Source organism: Festucalex cinctus, chromosome 12 (genome assembly GCF_051991245.1).
Source record: "Festucalex cinctus isolate MCC-2025b chromosome 12, RoL_Fcin_1.0, whole genome shotgun sequence".
Classification (NCBI taxonomy): domain Eukaryota; kingdom Metazoa; phylum Chordata; class Actinopteri; order Syngnathiformes; family Syngnathidae; genus Festucalex; species Festucalex cinctus.
The window spans coordinates 17,416,376-17,436,298 of record NC_135422.1 but is presented as its reverse complement, the minus strand read 5'-3'; the positions used below and the strand labels follow the sequence as shown (position 1 = coordinate 17,436,298).

The following is a 19,923-nucleotide window of genomic DNA, read 5'->3' as shown; positions in this document are numbered from 1 at the left end:
TTTCTAAAAAAAAAAAATAATAATTTACACAGTATTCCCTACTATTTGGCAATATGCCTGGAATAAATAGTGAAGTCACGAGAAATTGAAGCTCTATAAAAAGGTTTGTAATTGACGATACTAATGCTTCAAACTGTAAATATACCACAAACTATTTTCACAAAACACAATTATTTCTATTCCAAGTGATTTTGTGTCATTGTTCTTGAAAATATAAATGGCTTACAGATGATTTGATTTTGAGAAAATGCAGCTCAAGTGCGAGGATGCTGGCGTGGACGTCACCTTCACCGACTCGCAGTACAAAGTAGAGCTGTCAAACGATTAAATTTTTTAATCAGATTAATCACATCGTAGAATTTTGATTAATCATGATTAATCACTGACTTAAAAAAGCTTTTTTTTTCCCCAACATTTTTGCCCGCTGCACATGCTCATCCTACTTTTCCTAATCAATTAATTATTTGCATAATTTAAAATGGAAAAAAATGACCTACGGCATATGTAAACATTTATTAAATGCTTTACTTTAATGCATGTAGTTATATTTATTGCTCAAACTCCAACAGCTACCTTTAATGTAACCATCCACTGTCGGCTAAAAAGGATCATCTGCAGTCAAAATTAATAGTGTGATTAATCTGTGGTAATACAATGATTAATGCGATAATTTTTTGTGATTAATTAATTAGTTAACGCTTTAACTTTGACAGCACTAGTACAAAGGCAAGCAAGACAGGTCAGCTTTATTTATGTTATAGCACATTTCATACTTGATGTAACTTACAAAATTAAAATTGCGTTTAAAAGTATTTACAAACAAAGGTTAGACATTTAAAATCAAATTAAAGAAATGAAAATAAAATTAGATCATAAACAATTGATTTCACTTCATCATATTTCCTTGACACTAATTACTACTTTCCTATAAACTACAATAAACAGCAAATATGCGAGGGATTACACACTGTATATGGGAAATTTTTACAATTATTTTATTTATTATTTTATTATTTGCGGTAACGGAATTAACTAGGATTGTTTAAAAAAAAAAAAAAAAAAAAAAAAAAAATCCCAATAATCGACTTATAGATCCGTATCCAGATTAATCTGTATTGAATCGAATCGTGACCTATGAATCGTAATCGCCAGGTACTAGGAAAGTCACACCCCTAGAGTTAACCAATTCGCTAATGATATAAATGGATTATAGGGACACTTCATAATGAACAGTAAATGCTCAGTGGGCCGGATTCAAGAACAGAATGGGCATCACAACCGCTGCATTATGATGTGTGAGAATGTAGTTTGAAGCAGCAAAGTATATGAGAGATCATCAAAACATCCTATTCTCACAATGATCAATTTTGTTTACAATTTCCACTAATTCTGCATGCGTGTTTTTTCCCCCAGCAGCCGAGCCGTCCCGGCGGGAAGGCTCCGGCGTCCGGCTCGGCCTCGGCCGGCGAGATGAGCAGCAGCGAGGCCAGCACGCCCGCCCAGACGCCGCTGGCCGCCCCGCTCATCCCCGCCCTGCACTCGCCCGGGAACCCTCCGCCGCCCTTGCCCAGCAAGGTCTGTATATGAGGCGATTCAAAACGTCTTTTTCCAACTGAGTTTGATGATAATGGAAGTCTGGTCGCTACTCGTCCTGCCGTGACGGGAGGTTTGTCCCGTGGATTTCAAATTCTCAAAATGTATAACTGACATCACAGAACAATCAACTTGCTTGGCTTTACCTTTAGTGTGCTTGTCTAAAATTTTCCTTTCTCATTTCCTGAGACAGGTTTCTCATTCACTTCCTCTGGTCCGTGTTTCGTGTAGTACACGTCAAGTCAAGTCACCAAACTGCCCTTTAACTCAGTTGCTCCCAAAAACGTATAAAGACGTTCTATTTTAAATGTTTTAAGTGTCCCAAAGATGTATTTGTTTTTTTGTTTGTTTGTTTGTTTGTTTTTGTTTTAATCTAGAGTATACAGAAGGCTTTGATGCAGCCTCACAACTGCAAAGAACGGTTCAAGAAATAGTAGTTTACACAAATGGCCAGCAGAGTATAAGAGATCAACCACGGCCATGTTGGAAAAAAAAAAGCTCAATTACTCCAAATTCTAAATAGAATTGTGAATAATTGGGAAACTTCGCTATATTCTAATGCTCATTGCTGCAAAACGGAAACAGATGGAAATATACTTTTTTTTTTTTTTCCCCTGATGAAGGAATCTTTCTTTTGGCAGGTTCCATGTTTTTATAGCAATAGAACACAGTATTCTGTGGACCTTGCAAAATCTGTCAAAGTCCAGTAAACCAACCGGGAGTGAAGGGGATTGCTTCAGTCAAAATAGCTGCCAGTGAACAAGTTTGAAGACACGTTATGCTAATTCAAGGATCCACATTGTCCATTAGTCAAATGATTTTTCAATCTTATCTAAAGGTGCCATCCGTTTTGTTTCATGAATTAGTTTTTCAAAATTATTCTGTTGAACCACAACTCCAAAGTCGTGTCTGATTTCATTGGTTAATTTTCCTTAGTTGTTTATTCATAATTTTGTCAGATTCAAGTTATTTCTTTGACCACTGTGAGGTTTTCTTTCATGAACCAGTCACGCACCAGTCATGTTGTCCTCATGCGTAACTGACGCTCTCACCCATATTTTAAAATGTGAATAGACCACAAATTGGGATTGTCAGGTTTACCTGTTTGACATTTGTGAAACGCGACACAGAAAGGAGAGAAGAAACTCCGTTCAAAGCTCGCAAGGAGAGGAGCTGACTGATACAATTCACCACTGCACTCTCGAAACGAATAGTCTCCTCACCCTCTCTTTTTATTTGGTTTTCATGCCCCTAGTTACATGGGTGTTCCAATCCTAAAAATGCAAGGGCAAGGCATAGTTGGAGCACAGTTTATATACAATTAGTCCTACAATGATTCAACAACACTTTGAATTAGGGATACTCCATTATGAAGAAAATTATTAATCACAATTAATTTGGTAATAACTGAAATTACAATTTGGACAATCATTTGTTTTTTGTACAAAACAATTTTTTTTTATGTAAAAAATAATACGACAAATACACTTTTGAAACACTTTAATTATGCAAATTCCTTTTGGACCAAACATGAGTTATTAAATTAGCCATTTTAAAATTTTAAAAAATGTGCAAATATATACATTTAAACAACTCAATATTAGTATGAATAAGCTTTTCATTTTGTTTACACATGTCAATTTTGTAGTTGTGGAGTGTAATAATTGAAATTGTAATTGAATTTTGATTAATTGCACAGCCCTACTTTTGAATATCATTTCAAACTCACTTTGCAATTTTCATCATTAGCCTAAAAAATAAATCGCTTACAGATTGTTTGATTTGAGCAGAGGTTGTGAGGTCTGACAGGATTTTTCTATACGCATTAAGCCCCCCCCTATCATGTCATCCCTTTAGACACCATGTACAAATTTGAGAATCATTCATTTGACTTTTCTGGGGTTTTTTTTATTTTATTTTTTAGTATTTTCTCAAATTTGGTGTTTTAAGTCAGCCGCTGCCTAATAAATTCTTCAACCCCCATCACAGGAGGAGATCGCCATGGCAACACAGGTGCGTTGACGTGACGCGCTCGCACTGCCAAGTGCTGTTTGTCAGTTTTAACAGCCCGTCAAAAGGCGTGACTGCTAAAAATAGGCATCGAGTTGAACATCCTGCAAACTTGACATGCATGCTTTTATGCTAATTTAATGTTCATTGTCTTAACAATTGTCTTAAGGGGAATGTTTGACACAAATTAAATGAATGCTGCGTGTTCTCTAGCATGGCTGTTAGTACTTGCTATAAAGACAAACTTTCCAATAGAATATGTTATGTATATTTCATTTTATTAACATATTTTGGTGATCACTGTTTATCATCATATGCCCCTCCCACACGTGTTAAAACACTTTTAAACATTTTGAAACACCTTTTTCACATTGACAGCTATAAAAGTCAAAGATTTGTTTGAACTGGACTGTCAAATACATTAGATTATCATCATAATTTAAAATGATTTAGAGTCTGATGTCTCTCAAGGGGACCCAACAATGTTTAAATTAAATCGTTATTATATTAAATTTAGATTAAATCATGTATTAATCAAAATGTAAAAATGATCACTATAAGATCATAAATAAAATAATGGGATCCTGTTGTTTATCATATCATTTATTAATTTCTTTAGAAATAAACTCGTTAGTTACATATTACATTTATATTACTGTCAATATTACATATAGAGGAAACTAATATTTAATAGGGCTTGTTTTAAAAAATCGATTCGGCAATATATCGCGATATTACAATGCAAACTTCCCGTATCGATTCAATGTGGGCCGAATCGATGTTTAAACATCAATTTTTGATGGAAATATTCAACAAAACGTCTTACATAGGGTGAGGGTTCACACTTAATGGAACATTAAGCCTTAATATTTGATTTAAATGCTCAAACATTAAACAACCTGTTTGTTAAATACAGTGGCTCACAGTTATAAGCCTCAAGTTTCAGATAAATAAGTATAGTACATGTATAAATTTACTGATTAGTATTTTCTAAATTTGAGTAAAAAAACAAAAATCATCGTATCGAGATTAATCTGTGTCTAATCGACTCGTGACTTATGAATCGTGATACGGATCGAATCGCCGGGTACTCTGCAATTCACACCCCTAATATTTCCTGTTATTTCCTGTTATTTTGAGGAAAAACCAAATCCTCCTTGTTGAAATGTGCACGTGTGTCAGGAGGAGGAGGCCTTGCGCGCTCATGTGAAGGACCTGGAGGAGAAGCTGGAGACGTTGAAGGTGAAGCGCGGCGAGGACAAGTCCAAGCTGAAGGAGCTGGAGAAGCACAAAATCCAGCTGGAGCAGCTGCAGGAGTGGAGGAGCAAGATGCAGGAGCAGCAGGCCGAGCTGCAGAAGCAACTCAAGGAGGCCAAACGGGTACGGGAGAAAAATAAAAATAAATAAATAAATCGGGCGGGGCGGTCGCGTGTGATGTGACCCGCTGGTTGTGACGCGGCAGGAGGCCAAGGAAGCCCAGGAGGCCAAGGAGCACTACATGGAGGAGATGTCGGACACGGCCGACGCCATCGAGATGGCCACGCTGGACAAGGAGATGGCCGAGGAGCGCGCCGAGTCCCTGCAGCTGGAGGTGGACTCCATGAAGGAGAAGGTGGACGAGCTCACCATGGACCTGGAAATCCTCAAGCACGAGATCGAGGAGAAAGGTGGCATTAAGAAAGCTCAGACGTGGGGGGGGGTAACAAATGTGAAAAATCTGTTTGTTTACATTCTTGTCAGGTTCTGACGGCGCCGCGTCCAGTTATCACGTCAAACAGCTGGAGGAGCAAAACGGCAGACTGAAGGAAGCTCTGGTCAGGTGCGTGTGATGCCACTTGCTTTATCTCCTTCCTACTCACAACTTTTATTGGCTTGGAAAAAAATTGAACTTAAAAAAAAATCTGCCTCCTTTTTTCTTGACCTTTTCTCAATCGCATGCAACTAATGATTTTCTTTACTTTTGTGAAAAAAACATTCTTGAAAGTGACTTCAAAAACAACTTAAAATTGAAAATGTGATTTTGTTTTTGTAAACAATGCATTTAATTGTTGTCTTTTAGTGTACTTAGACGGAAAAGATTGCTGAAAATATTTATTTATTTTTTTTGCAGAGAAGAAATAATTATTTTGGAACCAGTTAATTGAAATTGGATCAATTCTCGCAGTTCACATGGTGAATTCTCATGGTTGGGAATCACTGAAATTCCACAATTAAGAGGAGCGGATCCTCACAAGTAAGGCCCAACTGATTAATCGGCTGACCAATTTAATCAGCCGATATTAGCGCTTCTAAAATCTACTTTTTTTTTTCTTTTTTTTTTTAACATATTGCAACCAAAGACAAAAATAATAACATTCAAATATTCCCCCAATCCAGAAACAAATCACCCAATTGTTGTCTCTGTTGTAAGTTGAACAAATATTAAAGGAAAAAGTCATGTAAACAGTCCAAATGTTGTGCCTGTTATTCATATCTTCATTATTGTAAGCTTGAAGGGACTGAAAAATGAAGTTCTTTTACTCACTTTACACAATTAACTCATTTGCTCCCAAAAACGTTTAAATGTGTTCTATTTTAAATGTTTTAAGTGTCCCAAAGATGTATTTAGACGTTTTTTTTGTTATTTTTATGCTAGAGCATGCAGAAGGCTTTGATGCAGCCTCTAAACTGCAACGAATGATCGAAGAAATGGTAGTTATTACATAACCGGCCAGCAGATGGCAGCAGAGTAAAGGAGATCAACCAGGATCATGTCGGGAAAAAAAGCTCAATTGCTCACAATTCAAAATAGATTTGTGAATAATGATGAAACTTCTAATGCTAATTGCTGCAAAACGGAAACTGATAGAAATATACTTTTTCCTGATGAAAGAAGAGATTTTAATCTTTCTTTTGGTAGGTTCCATGTTTTTATAGCACGAGAACACAATATTCTGTGGGCCTTGCAAAATCAGTCCAAATCGAGTAAAACAGCCGGGAGTGAAGCGGATTGCTTCTGTGAAAATGGCTGCGAGTGAATGAGTTAATCGTCTAATTAATCTCAGAATTGTATTTTGCCAAATATCGGAACCAGCCTCGGCCTCATGCCCACGGAGCCCCGCTCACCGTTTTCTCCCGGTCATCAGGATGCGAGATCTGTCGGCATCGGAGAAGCAGGAGCACGTGAAGCTGCAGAAGCAAATGGAGAAGAAGAACATGGAGTTGGACGCCTTGCGGAGCCACAAGGAGAAGCTGCAAGAAGAAATGGCGGCGGCCGAGAAGACCATAGACGAGCTGAAAGAGCAGGTGCCGCTTGTTTTATGACGCGGACGCAACACTATATTAGCGTTCATAGCATAACTGCCAAGTCATTTTGGAATATTTTCAGATAACAATTGAAAACACAACATATTCAACACTAAGAACAGTCCAGTTAAAGGTAGCAAGTTCAAGTTGCTATTATTAGGTTCGTGTTAAATAGAATTTAGGGATTCTATACATTTTAGACTTTATTTTTCCATCTACAATTTAAATTTTCAGCGAATTTATAATATTGTTAAATCATCAATTGTTACTATGTTCGTCTCAATATTTTATTTCTAGCCATAGCATTTGTACTTTCATGAGGAAAAAGGTTCAAACTAACAAGGAACAAGGTCCTGATTTTTATTTTATTTTTATTTATTGTATTTTATTTTTTTGGGGGGGGGGGTCAAAATATTACAAGAATTAATTAATTAATTAAAAAGCCATTTTTATAATATACAAAATCTAAGTCTGGGGGTGTCAAAATATTACAAGAATTAAGTATATAAAAAAAGTCATTTTTATATATCCAAAATCTAAGTCTTGTCTTGAAAAAAAAAAAAAAATAAATAAATATTTTGGCAAAGTTCTGTTTAACTGAAATGATGATAAAGTTGCGTGTATGTCTTCTTCGTGATACTCAGGTGGACGCGGCTTTGGGGGCCGAGGAGATGGTGGAGACCCTGACGGAGAGGAACTTGGATCTGGAGGAGAAAGTCCGGGAGCTGAGGGAGACCGTCACTGACCTGGTGAGTGCTTCAACTTGTCAGAAATCTGCTGCTGGTTTGAATTCCCGTCATCTTTTGGTCTAACATAGCAATCAGTTGTAACACTTTTGCCATTTTTCATTTGTTTCAATTTTTAGTTCATTTTTACTATTTTCACATTCTAGTTGTTTTTTTTAGAACTTTATTATCAAAGAAACAGTAATGAACAAACCTTGACACAGGCCATATCTTATTCAATCAATCAATTCACAGTATAATTTACACATTTAAGTAATCTTTCACTAATGTCCATCTTTGTAGAAATAAGTCCATCTTCATCTGTAATTAGGCAGTCATGTACACTTGCTTCAATCTCAAAGTCCATTCAACTTTTGTTGGTGGAGGTATTTTCATCCAGTTTGCCGTAATTGTCTTTCTTGCAACCATTAGAAGAATACGCAGAATATATTTTTGTGACCATTTGTTACACTTTCTGGGCATAATCCCCATATACACACCATAGGACTTAAATGGATATCAATATTAAAAATTTTTACACACCTCATTCCAGAATACCAGTACAGGACAGTCATAGAAGATATGTAAATGATCGCCAATAGTTCCACAATTTCTCCAACACAATGAGGAATTTGGTTCTCTACCAAATGTTGAAATTACCAAAGGGGTTCTAAAAAATCATTTTTTTGTCTTTTTCCAGTCAAATTCTTTCCAAAGATTACTATTGATACCTGAGTGGCAATTTAAACACATATCCTCCCATGCTCTATTCTCTATTACCACATTCATTTCAAGATCCCACTTCTCTTTCACATCAAGTGTATTATCAGACATATCTTTGCTTAAGTCGCAACAGGTAGCGGAGAGCTCTCTCGTGTCTCATCTTCCCAGCTTCGTGATTTGGTCTTTTAAGTCCTCCATCGACTTTTCCATCCTCTCCAATGACACTTTCGTTTGGTTATGCCCATCCTGGTTTTCACGTCTTATTTTTTTCAGCTCACCTCTCTGGCGAGCTACTGTAAGCGTTAGCTTTAGCTGGGCTAGCGGACCTTCTTCTCTCCGTTTCGGCTCGCGTAGTTTCACATCTGTTCGAGCTTTTGCTTTGTTTGCTGTTATAACTCATCTCGAACGTCCTAACTGGGTATAAATACTGAATATAAATTAAGTTGTCAAGGTAAATTGTAACTTTTCGACGGGAGCGTCCCTTTTAGCGTGTTGTCTCAGTCATGACGTCACTGGAAGTCAAATTGTAGTTATTTTAATCAGTTTTTTAGAGCGAATTTGCTAGTTTGGATTAGTTTTTATTAGGTACAGCTGTTGTAAAACAAGCAGAAAAACATCCCAAAAAAACAGGACATTTTCACCCCCGAAAGTATTGTAATTACTTGTAGATTCCACAAGATGGCGGTAAAGATTAGCTAGTGAGCACAAAATATCTAAACAGGCGTATAAACAGCTTATTGTTCTTTTTCAGTCTTGCTTCATTTGACAAACGTTTCGTCTCTTCCATTTTTTTTTTCTTTCATTTTTGTTGTTGTGGTGGCTCCTCCCCTCGCAGGAGGCCATCAACGAGATGAACGACGAGCTGCAGGAGAACGCCCGTGAGACCGAGCTGGAGCTGCGGGAGATGCTGGACCTTAGCGGGGCCCGAGTGCGTGAGGCCGACAAGCGGGTGGAGGCTGCGCAGGAGACGGTGGCCGACTACCAGCAGACCATCAGCAAGTACCGCCAGCTGACCGCTCACCTGCAGGTAGCGGCCACTTACCTGCTTTTTTGCGGACTCGCACATAATTCCATCTCTGACCCGATTAGTCCGTTTTGTCGGCGCGGACAGGAAGTGAACCGAGAACTGACCAGCCAGCAGGAAGCCTCCGCCGAGCTTCAGCAGCAGCAGCCGCCCGCCGAGATGTTTGACTTCAAGATCAAGTTTGCTGAGACGAAGGCACACGCTAAGGTCACTAACGCAAACCTACAAAATACATTTTTTGCATTTTTTTTTAGGTTTAAAACTTGTTCATTGACGATGATAAATGCCAAGTAGGTATTGGAACTGGGAGGGATGGCAGCAAAATGAGTTTGAAATAGGGATGTTTAATACCACTGTTTTCAGGCCGAGACCAGTACAAGTGCTCATTTCTACTTTGGATACGTATGTAAAAAATTAAAAAACAGTGATTTTTATTTTTTTTATTTATTTTTTTTTCAGATTTTTTTTTTTTTTAATTTTTCAGATTTTTCAGATTTTTTTTTTTTTTTTAGTTTTTCAGATTATTTTTTTTTTTTTTTTTTTAGTTTTTCAGATTTTTTTTTTTTTTAGTTTTTCAGATTTTTTTTTTAGTTTTTCAGAATGTTTTTAATTTTTCAGAATGTTTTTAGTTTTTCAGAATGTTTTTAGTTTTTCAGAATTTTATTTTTTGTAGTTTTTCAGATTTTTTGTTTTAATTTTTCAGAATATTTTTTTTAGTTGTTCAGGATTTTTGTTCATACTTTTCTGAATCTTTTCCCTTTGTTTGGAATGTTTTTCTGAATACTTTTTTTTCTGTTTTTAAAAAAAGAAAATGTTTTTCTGATTTTTTTTATTTTTTTTTTGGGGGGGGGGATATTTTTTCTTGTTTCTGTTTTTTTACGACATTTATTTATTTATATTTAAATACAATAGAAAAAAATCAGGGAAAAAACAGCAAAAATATTCAATAAAACAGGAAAAAAAAGAAATATTTGGAGAAAAAAAACAAAGACTCTGGAACCCCCACCCTCCCCCCCATCCCCCCCAAAAAAATAAAAAATAAAATTAAAAAATACTCGACTTCTTTCTTTCTTCCAACTGAATTCGATACACTTCCAAACTTGTACAACATTTCTAGAAAATCCCAATGCTCTGGTGAGATATTTTTGGAACAAGCCTGCGGGCTACTCATGTGGACCTTGAGTGCTAATTCAGAAAAAAATATTCCATAAAAAAAAATTCTTGAAAAAATATTGCATAAAAAAACAAAGCCCCCCAAAAATTACTCAAAAAAGCAGGACTTCTTTTTTTTTTCCCCCCTTCTTTTCAAGTGAATGGAATACGTTTCCGTACATTTCTAGAAAATCACAATATAGTGGTGAGCTATTTTTGGAACAAGACCAGAGGCTACTCATGTGGTCCTCGAGGGCTACCTGGTGCCCACAGGCACCACCACGTTGGTGAGCCCTGCTTAAGTGTAAAGTGTGTGCGTGTTTGTTTTTAGGCCATGGAGATGGAGCTGAGGAAGATGGAGGTGAGTCAGGCCAACCGGCACGTTTCCCTGCTCACCTCCTTCATGCCCGAATCCTTCCTGCGGCACGGCGGCGACCACGACTGCATCCTGGTGCTGCTTCTCATCCCCAGACTCGTCTGCAAGGTACGCACCCACACAAAAGTTAATTGAATAATAATGAGGAGTTCTAGTCTTGTGTGGTCATTCGCATCTTACGATGAATGAAATGAAGCATACGTTCTCATGTTTGACATTTTTTCGGACGTCATTTTTAAAATCCATTAGCCTATTAGGATTTTTAAACGTCAAATATTTGCCTAATTTTTCTGATATAATCAGTTTATGCTTTTGATTTTTTTTTTTTGTCTTTTTTTGTCATACATTTTTTTTCCTTGTATAAACAACAATTTTTCCTTTTTAATATTGAGATTTCAAAAGCTAAATCTACTTTAACACATTTTTTCCCTTCTTTTTTTTTATCTATTTTTAAATAATGTTCTTTTTGTTTTTATAAATGGTAATCAATTTATTCACATGATTTTTCTTTAAATAAATGTTTACTTTGTTTACTTTTTTCCTCGTACATTCAAAAGTGAATTCTGATTTATTTTTTTTCTTTTCAAAAACTAAATCTAACATTTTTTCCCCTTTTTTGAAAAAACAAACAAATTATTTTTAAATAATGTTCTTTTAGTTTTTATATATGGTAATCAATTTATTCACATAATTAAAAAAACAAAAAAAACAAAAAACAAATGTTCACTTTGTTTACATAGAAATCCTTTTTTCCTTGTACATTCAAAAGTGAATTCTAATTTTTTTTTTTTTCAAAAACTAAATCTACTTGAACACATTTTCCCCCTTTGTTTTTTTTGTGTTTTTTTTTAATCTATTTTTTAAATAATGTTCCTTTAGTTTTTATATATGGTAATTAATTTATTCACATGATTTTTCTTTAAATGTTCACTTTGTTTACATAGAAATCTTTTTTCCTTGTACATTCAAAAGTGGATTCAGATTTTTTTTTCTTTTTCAAAAACAAAATCTACTTTAACACATTTTTCCCCTTTAAAAAAAAAAAATCTATTTTTAAATAATGTTCTTGTAGTTTTTATATCCGGTAATCAATGTATTCGCATGATTTAAAAAAAAAATAATAATAATAATAATAAATGTTCACTTTGTTTACATAGAAATCTTTTTTCCTTGTACATTCAAAAGTGGATTCAGATTTTTTTTTCTTTTTTTTGAATGACGTTTACTTTCTTGACATCATATTTTTGTCTTGCATATTTTGTCATTTAAAAAAAAAAAAAAAAGTTTAACTTGCACTCATAATAGTGAAAACTTTTTCCAGGTACAATTACGCAATTACTCTCGTAAATTGTAATTTAAAGAATGATATGCTTACTTAATTCTCATTACTTGTATAATTAAAAATGAATTCTCAAATATATATTACTTTTAATTACATTTTTACTTTCTTCTCTTAGTTATATCACATTTTCTTCAACTATCTTTTCATCTCATAATATTCCAACTTCTAATTTTTTTTTCTCTCTCTCCTGTAGGCGGAGCTGATCAGCAAACAAGCGCAAGAGAAGTTTGAGCTGAAGGAGAATTGCGCTGAGAGGACGGCGGGCCTGAGGGGGTCGGCGGGCGAGCAGTTGAGCTTCGCCGGCGGTCTCGTCTACTCGCTGACCCTCCTCCAGGCCACCCTCCACAAATATGAACAGTACGTTGCCTTCGCGTCTCGCCGTTTCCACGTTCGAACGCTCGAATTCCAAAAAATCTCGCCTGCGTGCGTGCGTTGTGCTTCAGAGCGCTGTCCGACTGTGGCGTGGAGGTGTACAAGAAGATCGGCTCTCTGTATCCGGAGATGAGCGTCCACGAGCGCTCACTGGACTTCCTCGTCGAGCTGCTGCGCAAGGACCAGCTGGACGAGACGGTCAATGTGGAGGCGCTCACCAAGGCCATCAAGTACTATCAGGTGACCGCACAAATTGTGCGCGCGCAAGATCGGATCTCGTCATTTTTAGGACTTTTCACGAAAATCTGTCACTAGTTTTAACTTTTGCAAAATATTAACTTAGAACTTTTAAACGTCTTGATATTACTTTTCAAGCTTTTAAAAATTAATAATACATTTTTAATATTTTTTTTATAATAATACAATTTTAATTTTTAAAAACTTTTATTTATATTTTGTAATAAATTTTTTTCCCCCTAAAATTTCAACGGAATAGTATATATTAGTATTTTAGTAGTTTATTCTTGTAAAAAAAAAAAAAAAAAAAAAGGTCTTTTATCTTACTGTTTTTCTCATGAAGAAATTGAAATGACGGACTTGTAATGTTATCTAAAATTAGGATTTTTATATTTATATTTTTTAAAAACTTTTAAGTTTTTAAAAATTAACAAGTTTTAATTTTTGAAAACTTTATAATACATTTTTAATTTTTAAAAACATTTATTTATATTTTTAAAAACTTTTAAAAGTATAAATACAATAATAAAATATTCGTAAACTCTTTTCTGGTGTAATAAAAGTTTTCTTTTCCCCCTTAAAATTTCAACTGAATAGGATATTTTTAGTATTTGTAGTTTATTCTTGTAAAAAAAAAAAAATCTTTTATCTGACTGTTTTTCTCATTAAAAAATTGAAATAATGGTCTTGTAATGTTACCTAAAATTAGGATTTTTATATTTGTAATAATTAAAAAAAAACAACTTTTAAATCTTTGGTTTTTAAAAAATAATAATAATTTTTTAATTTTTAAATACGTTTTATTTATAATACATTTTTAATTTTTATTAACTTATTTTATGAAAAAAAAATAATAATAATATATATATATATATAATTTTTTTTATTTTTTTATTAAAAATATAAATAATATAATAAACTATTCACAAACTTTCCTGGTGTAATAAAAGTTTTTTTCCCCCTAAAATTTAAACTGAGTGGGATATTTTTAGTATTTGTAGTAAAAATATCTTGTATTATCTTACTGATTTTCTCATTAAAGAAAATTGAAATAATGGTGACGAATGTTGACTTTTCAAACATTTTTAAATTAAGCCTTTATTTTTGTAGCGCCACGGCGATTGTTTTAATAATCAATGAACCTATTATTTTATTATTTTTCTCATTATTTTGTCAAGACAAAAACATGTTTTAATTTCTATCCCTTTATTTAAAAAAAGGACATTATTTCAAATTGGTGTTTATATTCTTTTATAATCCATCACTCAGTTCATGTAAAATTTTGACATTGAAAATTTATCAAAACCTGGTCTTGATTCTTTTTTTGTGTTTTTTTTGTGTGTGTGTGTGGAAAATCACAAGTTGTTCTCCTAACATTATGACCATTATGGGCGGCGTGGCTCAGTGGTAACCAGAGGTTGTGGGTTCAATCCCAGGCCATTGTGATTACGTCGAAGTATCCTTGAGCAAGATACTGAACCCCCCATTGCTCCTGATGCTGCGTCATCAGTAAGTGAATGGGTAGTCAAAATGTAAAGCGCTTTGAGTGCCTTAAAGGTGGAAAAGCGCTATATAAATGAAGTGCCATTTGCCATTATGTTAAATTACACAGTTATTTATTTATTTATTTTTGACTCAACAATGTAATGAAATCAGGACTTAGTTTTGACAGTATTGTAACATTTTATGCTATTTATTGGGCACATTAACACATTGACAAGGTCAAGGTACGATTGAAGTATTTCATCTAATTTGTCAATCTCTTCATCGGTCTCATTTCAGCAACTGTACAGCATTCACCTGTCGGAGCAGAACGAGGATTGCACCACGCAGCTCGCCGACCACATCAGAGTGAGACCAAAAACAAAAAAAGTCTTTCATGCTTGTGCTGGCGCTTGCTAACGGTGCCGGCGCGTTGCTGGCGTAGTTCACGCAGAGCGCGCTGGACTGCATGTCGGTGGAGGTGGGCCGCCTGCGGGCATTCCTGCACGCCGGCCAGGAGAAGGCCGACCTGGCCGTGCTGCTCAAGGACATGGAGACGTCCTGCGGCGACGTGCGCCAGTTCTGCAAGAAGATCCGCCGGCGCATGCCGGGAACCGACGCGCCCGGCATCCCGCCGGCGCTCGCCTTCGGACAGCAGGTGAGACCGGCGGAAAACAAAGACGGAATCTTCAAACGTACACGAATAAAGTTGCAGTTTAAAAAGGAAAAAAAAACAAAAACAAAAAAAACTGTACTTTGTTTTCATGATACTGCAAATTTATGAATTTATATATCAACTTTTTCTCCTAAAATGACAGATTTATTCTTTGTCATATTTGTACTTTTTTTTTTCCCCCCCTACAATTCCAACTTTGTATTTTGAAATAAATCATTCAATCAATTAATAATTATAAAAACATAATTATAAGAAAATGCAGTTTCATGCTTGAGAGATTGCGATTTATTTTTTCTTGACATTTGTTTTCTTAGACAAAACTGATTTTCCAACAACCATCTAGACAATTTTTTTTTTGAAGAAATATTCAATATTCAAACATTCAATCAATTAATAATTATAAAAAAAATTAATTATAAGAGAATGCAATTTCATGCTTGAAAAATTGCAGTTTATATTTTCTTGACATTTTTTTCCCTAGACAAAACTGAATTTCCAACAACCAACTAGGCAAAAAATGTTCTTGAAGAAATGCTGTTTTTTTTTTTTCTTGAATAAACTTTGAATTTGAAATGCCCTTTTTTCCCCAAATACTTTAAATACCTTTTTTTTTTAATTATTATTATTCTTTTCTTGAAAAAAAAGTTTTCTTTCATTGAAAACAAATGTTTAAAAAATATCTTTAAAAATGTTTCCTTTTGGTAATGTTGCCTTTTATTATTATGATTATGAATATTGAGGTGTCGGACACGCTGCACGAGTGCCGCAAGCAGCTGACGTGGGCGGTGGCGCTGCTGCAGGAGGTGGCGGCGGCCGGCGCGCAGATGATGTCGCCGCTGGGCGAGCAGGAAGGACTGGCGGCCGCCAAGCTGGAGGATGTGGCCTTCAAGGCCGCAGAGCAGGTAAGAACAGCAAATGAAAATCCTTTTTCTTAATATCATGACATGACGATGATGATGTATTGTGGCAGTTTTAATATCGCAATATCACGATATTGCCGTTATCGTTACATCCCTGGTCTTAGTGAGTGTGGTAATACTGCAATGTTGTTGTTGTTTAGATTTACGGGCGTCCTGGCGCAAACCCGTACGAGTGCCTGCGTCAGTCGTGCTCCGTTGTCATAGCGACCATGAACAAGATGGCCACCGCCATGCAGGAGGGCGAGTACGACGCGGAGAGGCCTCACCCCAAGGTCAATTGACGCCTCCGCACGCAAGGACCCAGCGATACAAGGTGGGAATTCCATTTATTCTAATGATTTATTTTTATTTTTTTGGAATTGTTAGGACGCACCCCCCGTGGAGCTGCGGGGAGCGGCTCTCCGTGCGGAGATGACGGACGCGGAAGGTTTGGGGATGAAGCTGGAGGACAGGGAGACGGTCATAAAGGAGCTCAAAAAGTCGCTCAAGATTAAGGTGACACAAAAAAAGAAAATTGCTCACGTCTGCTTTTTAGTTTGCAAGACAATGCAATCTTCTTGGTAAACTGTGTGCAATATTCATACTTTTTTTGCTTGGAACTTTACAAATGCATTATTGCACCGTTTGTACTTTTTTGTCCTTCTAAAATTCCACGTTGCAGACCTTTTCTGCCAAAAATAAAATGCAGCTTGAAAAAATAAATAAATAAATAAAGCTTTTCTTTATTTTGGAAAAAAATCTGTACTCTTCATTTCAAAATTTATTTAATTTATTTCTAATATAAAGAAAGGCAACTCCAAATACTCATTTAAAAATGTGCATTTAAAAAAATATCTATATTTTTTTCGTTTTAAAATGTGGTCATTCAAAAATTTGATTTTATTATATATGATTTTCTGAAAAAAAAAAAAAAAAAAAACTAAATAATTTTTCTTGAAAATAACTCCAAAATGTGCTTTTTAAAATATATATATATATATATATTTTTTTTTTCTCTGAAAAAAAATAACTCAAAAGAATTATTTTTTTTCCTTGAAAATACTTCCAAAACGTGCGTTAAAAAAAAAAAAAAACTTACATTTTTCTTTCAGCTGATCTTTTTTTCCTGAACAATAACTTATTTCTAAAAAAAAAAAAAATAGGAAAAACAAACATCAAACATCTTTTGTTGAAATAAATGTTTTTTGTTTGTTTTTTTGTTTTGCATCCCACTTTTTTTTTTTTTTTTTTTTTTAACTAGACAAAATAAAAAAAAAAAAAAAAAAAAGGTGTACCAGTAATTTCCCTGCCATTTTGTGTCTTTTTTTTTTTTTCCCAGGGTGAAGAATTGAGCGAGGCCAACGTGCGCCTGAGCCTGCTGGAAAAGAAGCTGGACAGTTCGTCCAAGGACGCCGACGAGCGCGTGGAGAAGATCCAAACCCGATTGGACGAAGCGCAGAACCTCCTCAAAAAGAAAGAGAAGTGCGTTGACTCGCCTGCCCGTGCTCCCATGCAATCATCCCAACCTCCCTCCCTCCATCCGTCCTTGCGTCCGTCCGTCCCACAGGGACTTTGAGGAGACGATGGACGCCCTGCAGGCCGACATTGACCAGCTGGAGGCGGAGAAGGTGGAGCTCAAGCAGCGCGTTGGCGGACAGCCCAAGATGGCCGGCGACGGCCCGCGGGCCAGCGGCACACCAGGTAACGACGCCCACTTTTATCTTCATGATATTACCTTTGCAACGAATAACACAGAAATAATAATATTGCTAAATATGGAGATATATGCTTATAAAAATGAAGGACCAAAAATAAAACGTCATCTTGCAATAATTTTAACTCCAGTATCCAATAGCAACTATTTTTTTCCAAGTCATGTCTTCCATCTGGTGGTGAATGATGAGAATACAACAACAGTTAACCCCTGCACACTTGCAGTGATTTCGTTTTTTTTCAGGATGTCGACCCCCATTCTTCATGAAAAACGTATATTGAATGTTTAGCAGAGGTTTTTGAATAATTATTTGGGTTTAATTATTATTATTTTTAATGGATTTTTAAAGGTGTTTATTTTTTTTGGGCAAAAAATAGAAAAGAAAATTTTACCTTTAACCAAGAAGTGTTTTTATTTTATTTTATTTTATTTTTATTTTTCCTTCTTGGTAGATAATACACAAGGTCTTACAAGAATGAAGGTGTGTTTTTGCAGTTAAAACTAGTAGAAAGTTTAAAAATAAATAAATAAATAAAACATTTCAAGAATTTCTCAAGAAAAAAAGTTTGTAAAAGTAAAACGCAACAAATATTTTCCATATTTTTTTTTAGTAACAAAAAAAAAATATTTTGCGGATTCTTTTTCTGTTTCCATCGATGTTTTGTGTGATTAATGAAATATCACATTAGTCTCTCTGACTTGAGTGCAGTTTTTCATGTGTAATATTTGTGTCCCTTTTTTGTCTCTCTCAACGGGCACGTGCAGACGAGCAAAAAGGTGAAAGCGGCATGCAAACAAACGTGCATGACAGCCACTTCCATTTTTCACTTCAATTTTTGACATATTTCAGCTTTTTATTCTTTGTCCTCGTGTTACGTATCCACCCTCACCTCCAGAAGAAAAAAAAAAAAAGATGAGATGGATTTTACAGAGGGGAAAAATGTTTTAATCTTACAAAAATTTTTGTATAATGAAGTTACTGTACATCTATTATAGTATAACATTTTTGTACAATATTTTTGTCCCTTTTTTTTTTTTTTTTTAGGTTTTCAAGAAAATAAGTGTTTTTAGAACTTAAACATTAAAAAAAAAACAAAAAAAACGAATATATTTATTTTTAACTTTTTCATGAATGAAATTTAAAAAAAAAAAAAGAAGAAAGGAAAAAGAAAACGTACTCATAAAGGAGAGAGTCGTCAACTTTTTGGTAAAGTTATATTCCTTTGAAAAAATAAGTTATTTCAAGAAATGTCATAACATTTTATTTTTGCATGAGTCGTGTTGCAAAATTGTGAACATTTCTTCATGATTGCAGTTTGAAGTGCAGTTTTTAATCAAGTGTTTTTGTTTAAATCTCTTGGCTGACATGCTTAATGTGCAGAGGAGCAAAAAGGTACCAGCCTGCAAACGTGCATGCAACGGTTCAAAAGAACAAACAAACCAAACAATAAAATGTGCATTGTTGTCATTTTACCCATTTGAACTTTTATTATTAATGTTGGCACTGAGAATCATAACCCGCATCTGTTTTTTCCCCAGAAGAAAATCATTTAATCAAAATTATTTTAGTTTTTAAATTTTATTTTTGTAGTAAGGTGTCTTTGTTTTTTTTTGTTTTTTTAAATTGACCACGTATAGTATAGTATAGTAATACGTCATCTTGCAATAATTTTAACTCCAGTATCAAATAGCAACTATTTTTTTCCAAGTCATGTCTTCCATCTGGTGGTGAAAAAAAAAAAGACCATTATAGTAAGGCGTTTTTTTTTCTTTTTTTTTTCCAAAAACAACCAAATTGTAAGTCATTTTTTTTAAACGACCATGTGTAGTAAGGTGTCTTTGTTTGTTTTGTTTTTTTAATTGACCACGTATAGTATAGTATAGTATAGTAATGCATTAAAAAAAAAAGACCATGTATAGTAAGGCGTTTTTTTTTAACCATTTTTTTAGTAAGGTGATTTTTTTTCTTTTGTAATAAATAAAAACGACTATGTATTGTAAGTCATTTATTTTAAACGACCACGTGTAGTAAGGTGTTTTTGTTTTTTTAATTGACCGCGTATAGTATAGTAATGCGTTTAAGAAACAAAAAACAAAAAACGACCATGTATAGTAAGGCGTTTTTTTGTTGTTTTTTTAAACCATTTTTTTAGTAAGGTGATTTTTTTTCTTTTTTAATAAATAAAAACGACTATGTATTGTAAGTCATTTATTTTAAACGACCATGTGTAATAAGGTTTTTTTTTTTTTTTTATTGACCGCGTATAGTATAGTAATGCGTTTAAAAACAAAAAACAAAAAAAACGACCATGT

General features: G+C 34.7%; 1 protein-coding gene across 13 annotated transcripts in view; it reads left to right on the top strand.

Annotated features, from left to right (window-relative positions):
- Window positions 1-19,923, top strand: part of dctn1b (dynactin 1b) — a 53,503-nt gene that overhangs the window by 28,340 nt on the left and 5,240 nt on the right. For 9 of the 13 annotated variants that reach the window (XM_077539401.1, XM_077539403.1, XM_077539400.1 and 6 more), the window contains 18 exons: window positions 1,414-1,575; window positions 4,786-4,983; window positions 5,066-5,270; window positions 5,344-5,422; window positions 6,729-6,888; window positions 7,533-7,637; window positions 9,172-9,363; window positions 9,448-9,567; window positions 10,844-10,996; window positions 12,424-12,587; window positions 12,674-12,842; window positions 14,622-14,690; window positions 14,767-14,979; window positions 15,738-15,899; window positions 16,058-16,189; window positions 16,284-16,412; window positions 17,236-17,378; window positions 17,464-17,597. In XM_077539401.1, the coding sequence (XP_077395527.1) occupies window positions 1,414-1,575; window positions 4,786-4,983; window positions 5,066-5,270; window positions 5,344-5,422; window positions 6,729-6,888; window positions 7,533-7,637; window positions 9,172-9,363; window positions 9,448-9,567; window positions 10,844-10,996; window positions 12,424-12,587; window positions 12,674-12,842; window positions 14,622-14,690; window positions 14,767-14,979; window positions 15,738-15,899; window positions 16,058-16,189; window positions 16,284-16,412; window positions 17,236-17,378; window positions 17,464-17,597 (2,689 nt within the window). Of the gene's footprint in view, window positions 1-1,413; window positions 1,576-4,785; window positions 4,984-5,065; window positions 5,271-5,343; window positions 5,423-6,728; window positions 6,889-7,532; window positions 7,638-9,171; window positions 9,364-9,447; window positions 9,568-10,843; window positions 10,997-12,423; window positions 12,588-12,673; window positions 12,843-14,621; window positions 14,691-14,766; window positions 14,980-15,737; window positions 15,900-16,057; window positions 16,190-16,283; window positions 16,413-17,235; window positions 17,379-17,463; window positions 17,598-18,375; window positions 18,543-19,923 lie in introns of those variants that run through there. The other 4 variants (XM_077539402.1, XM_077539399.1, XM_077539393.1 and 1 more) reach the window with 2 other exon arrangements.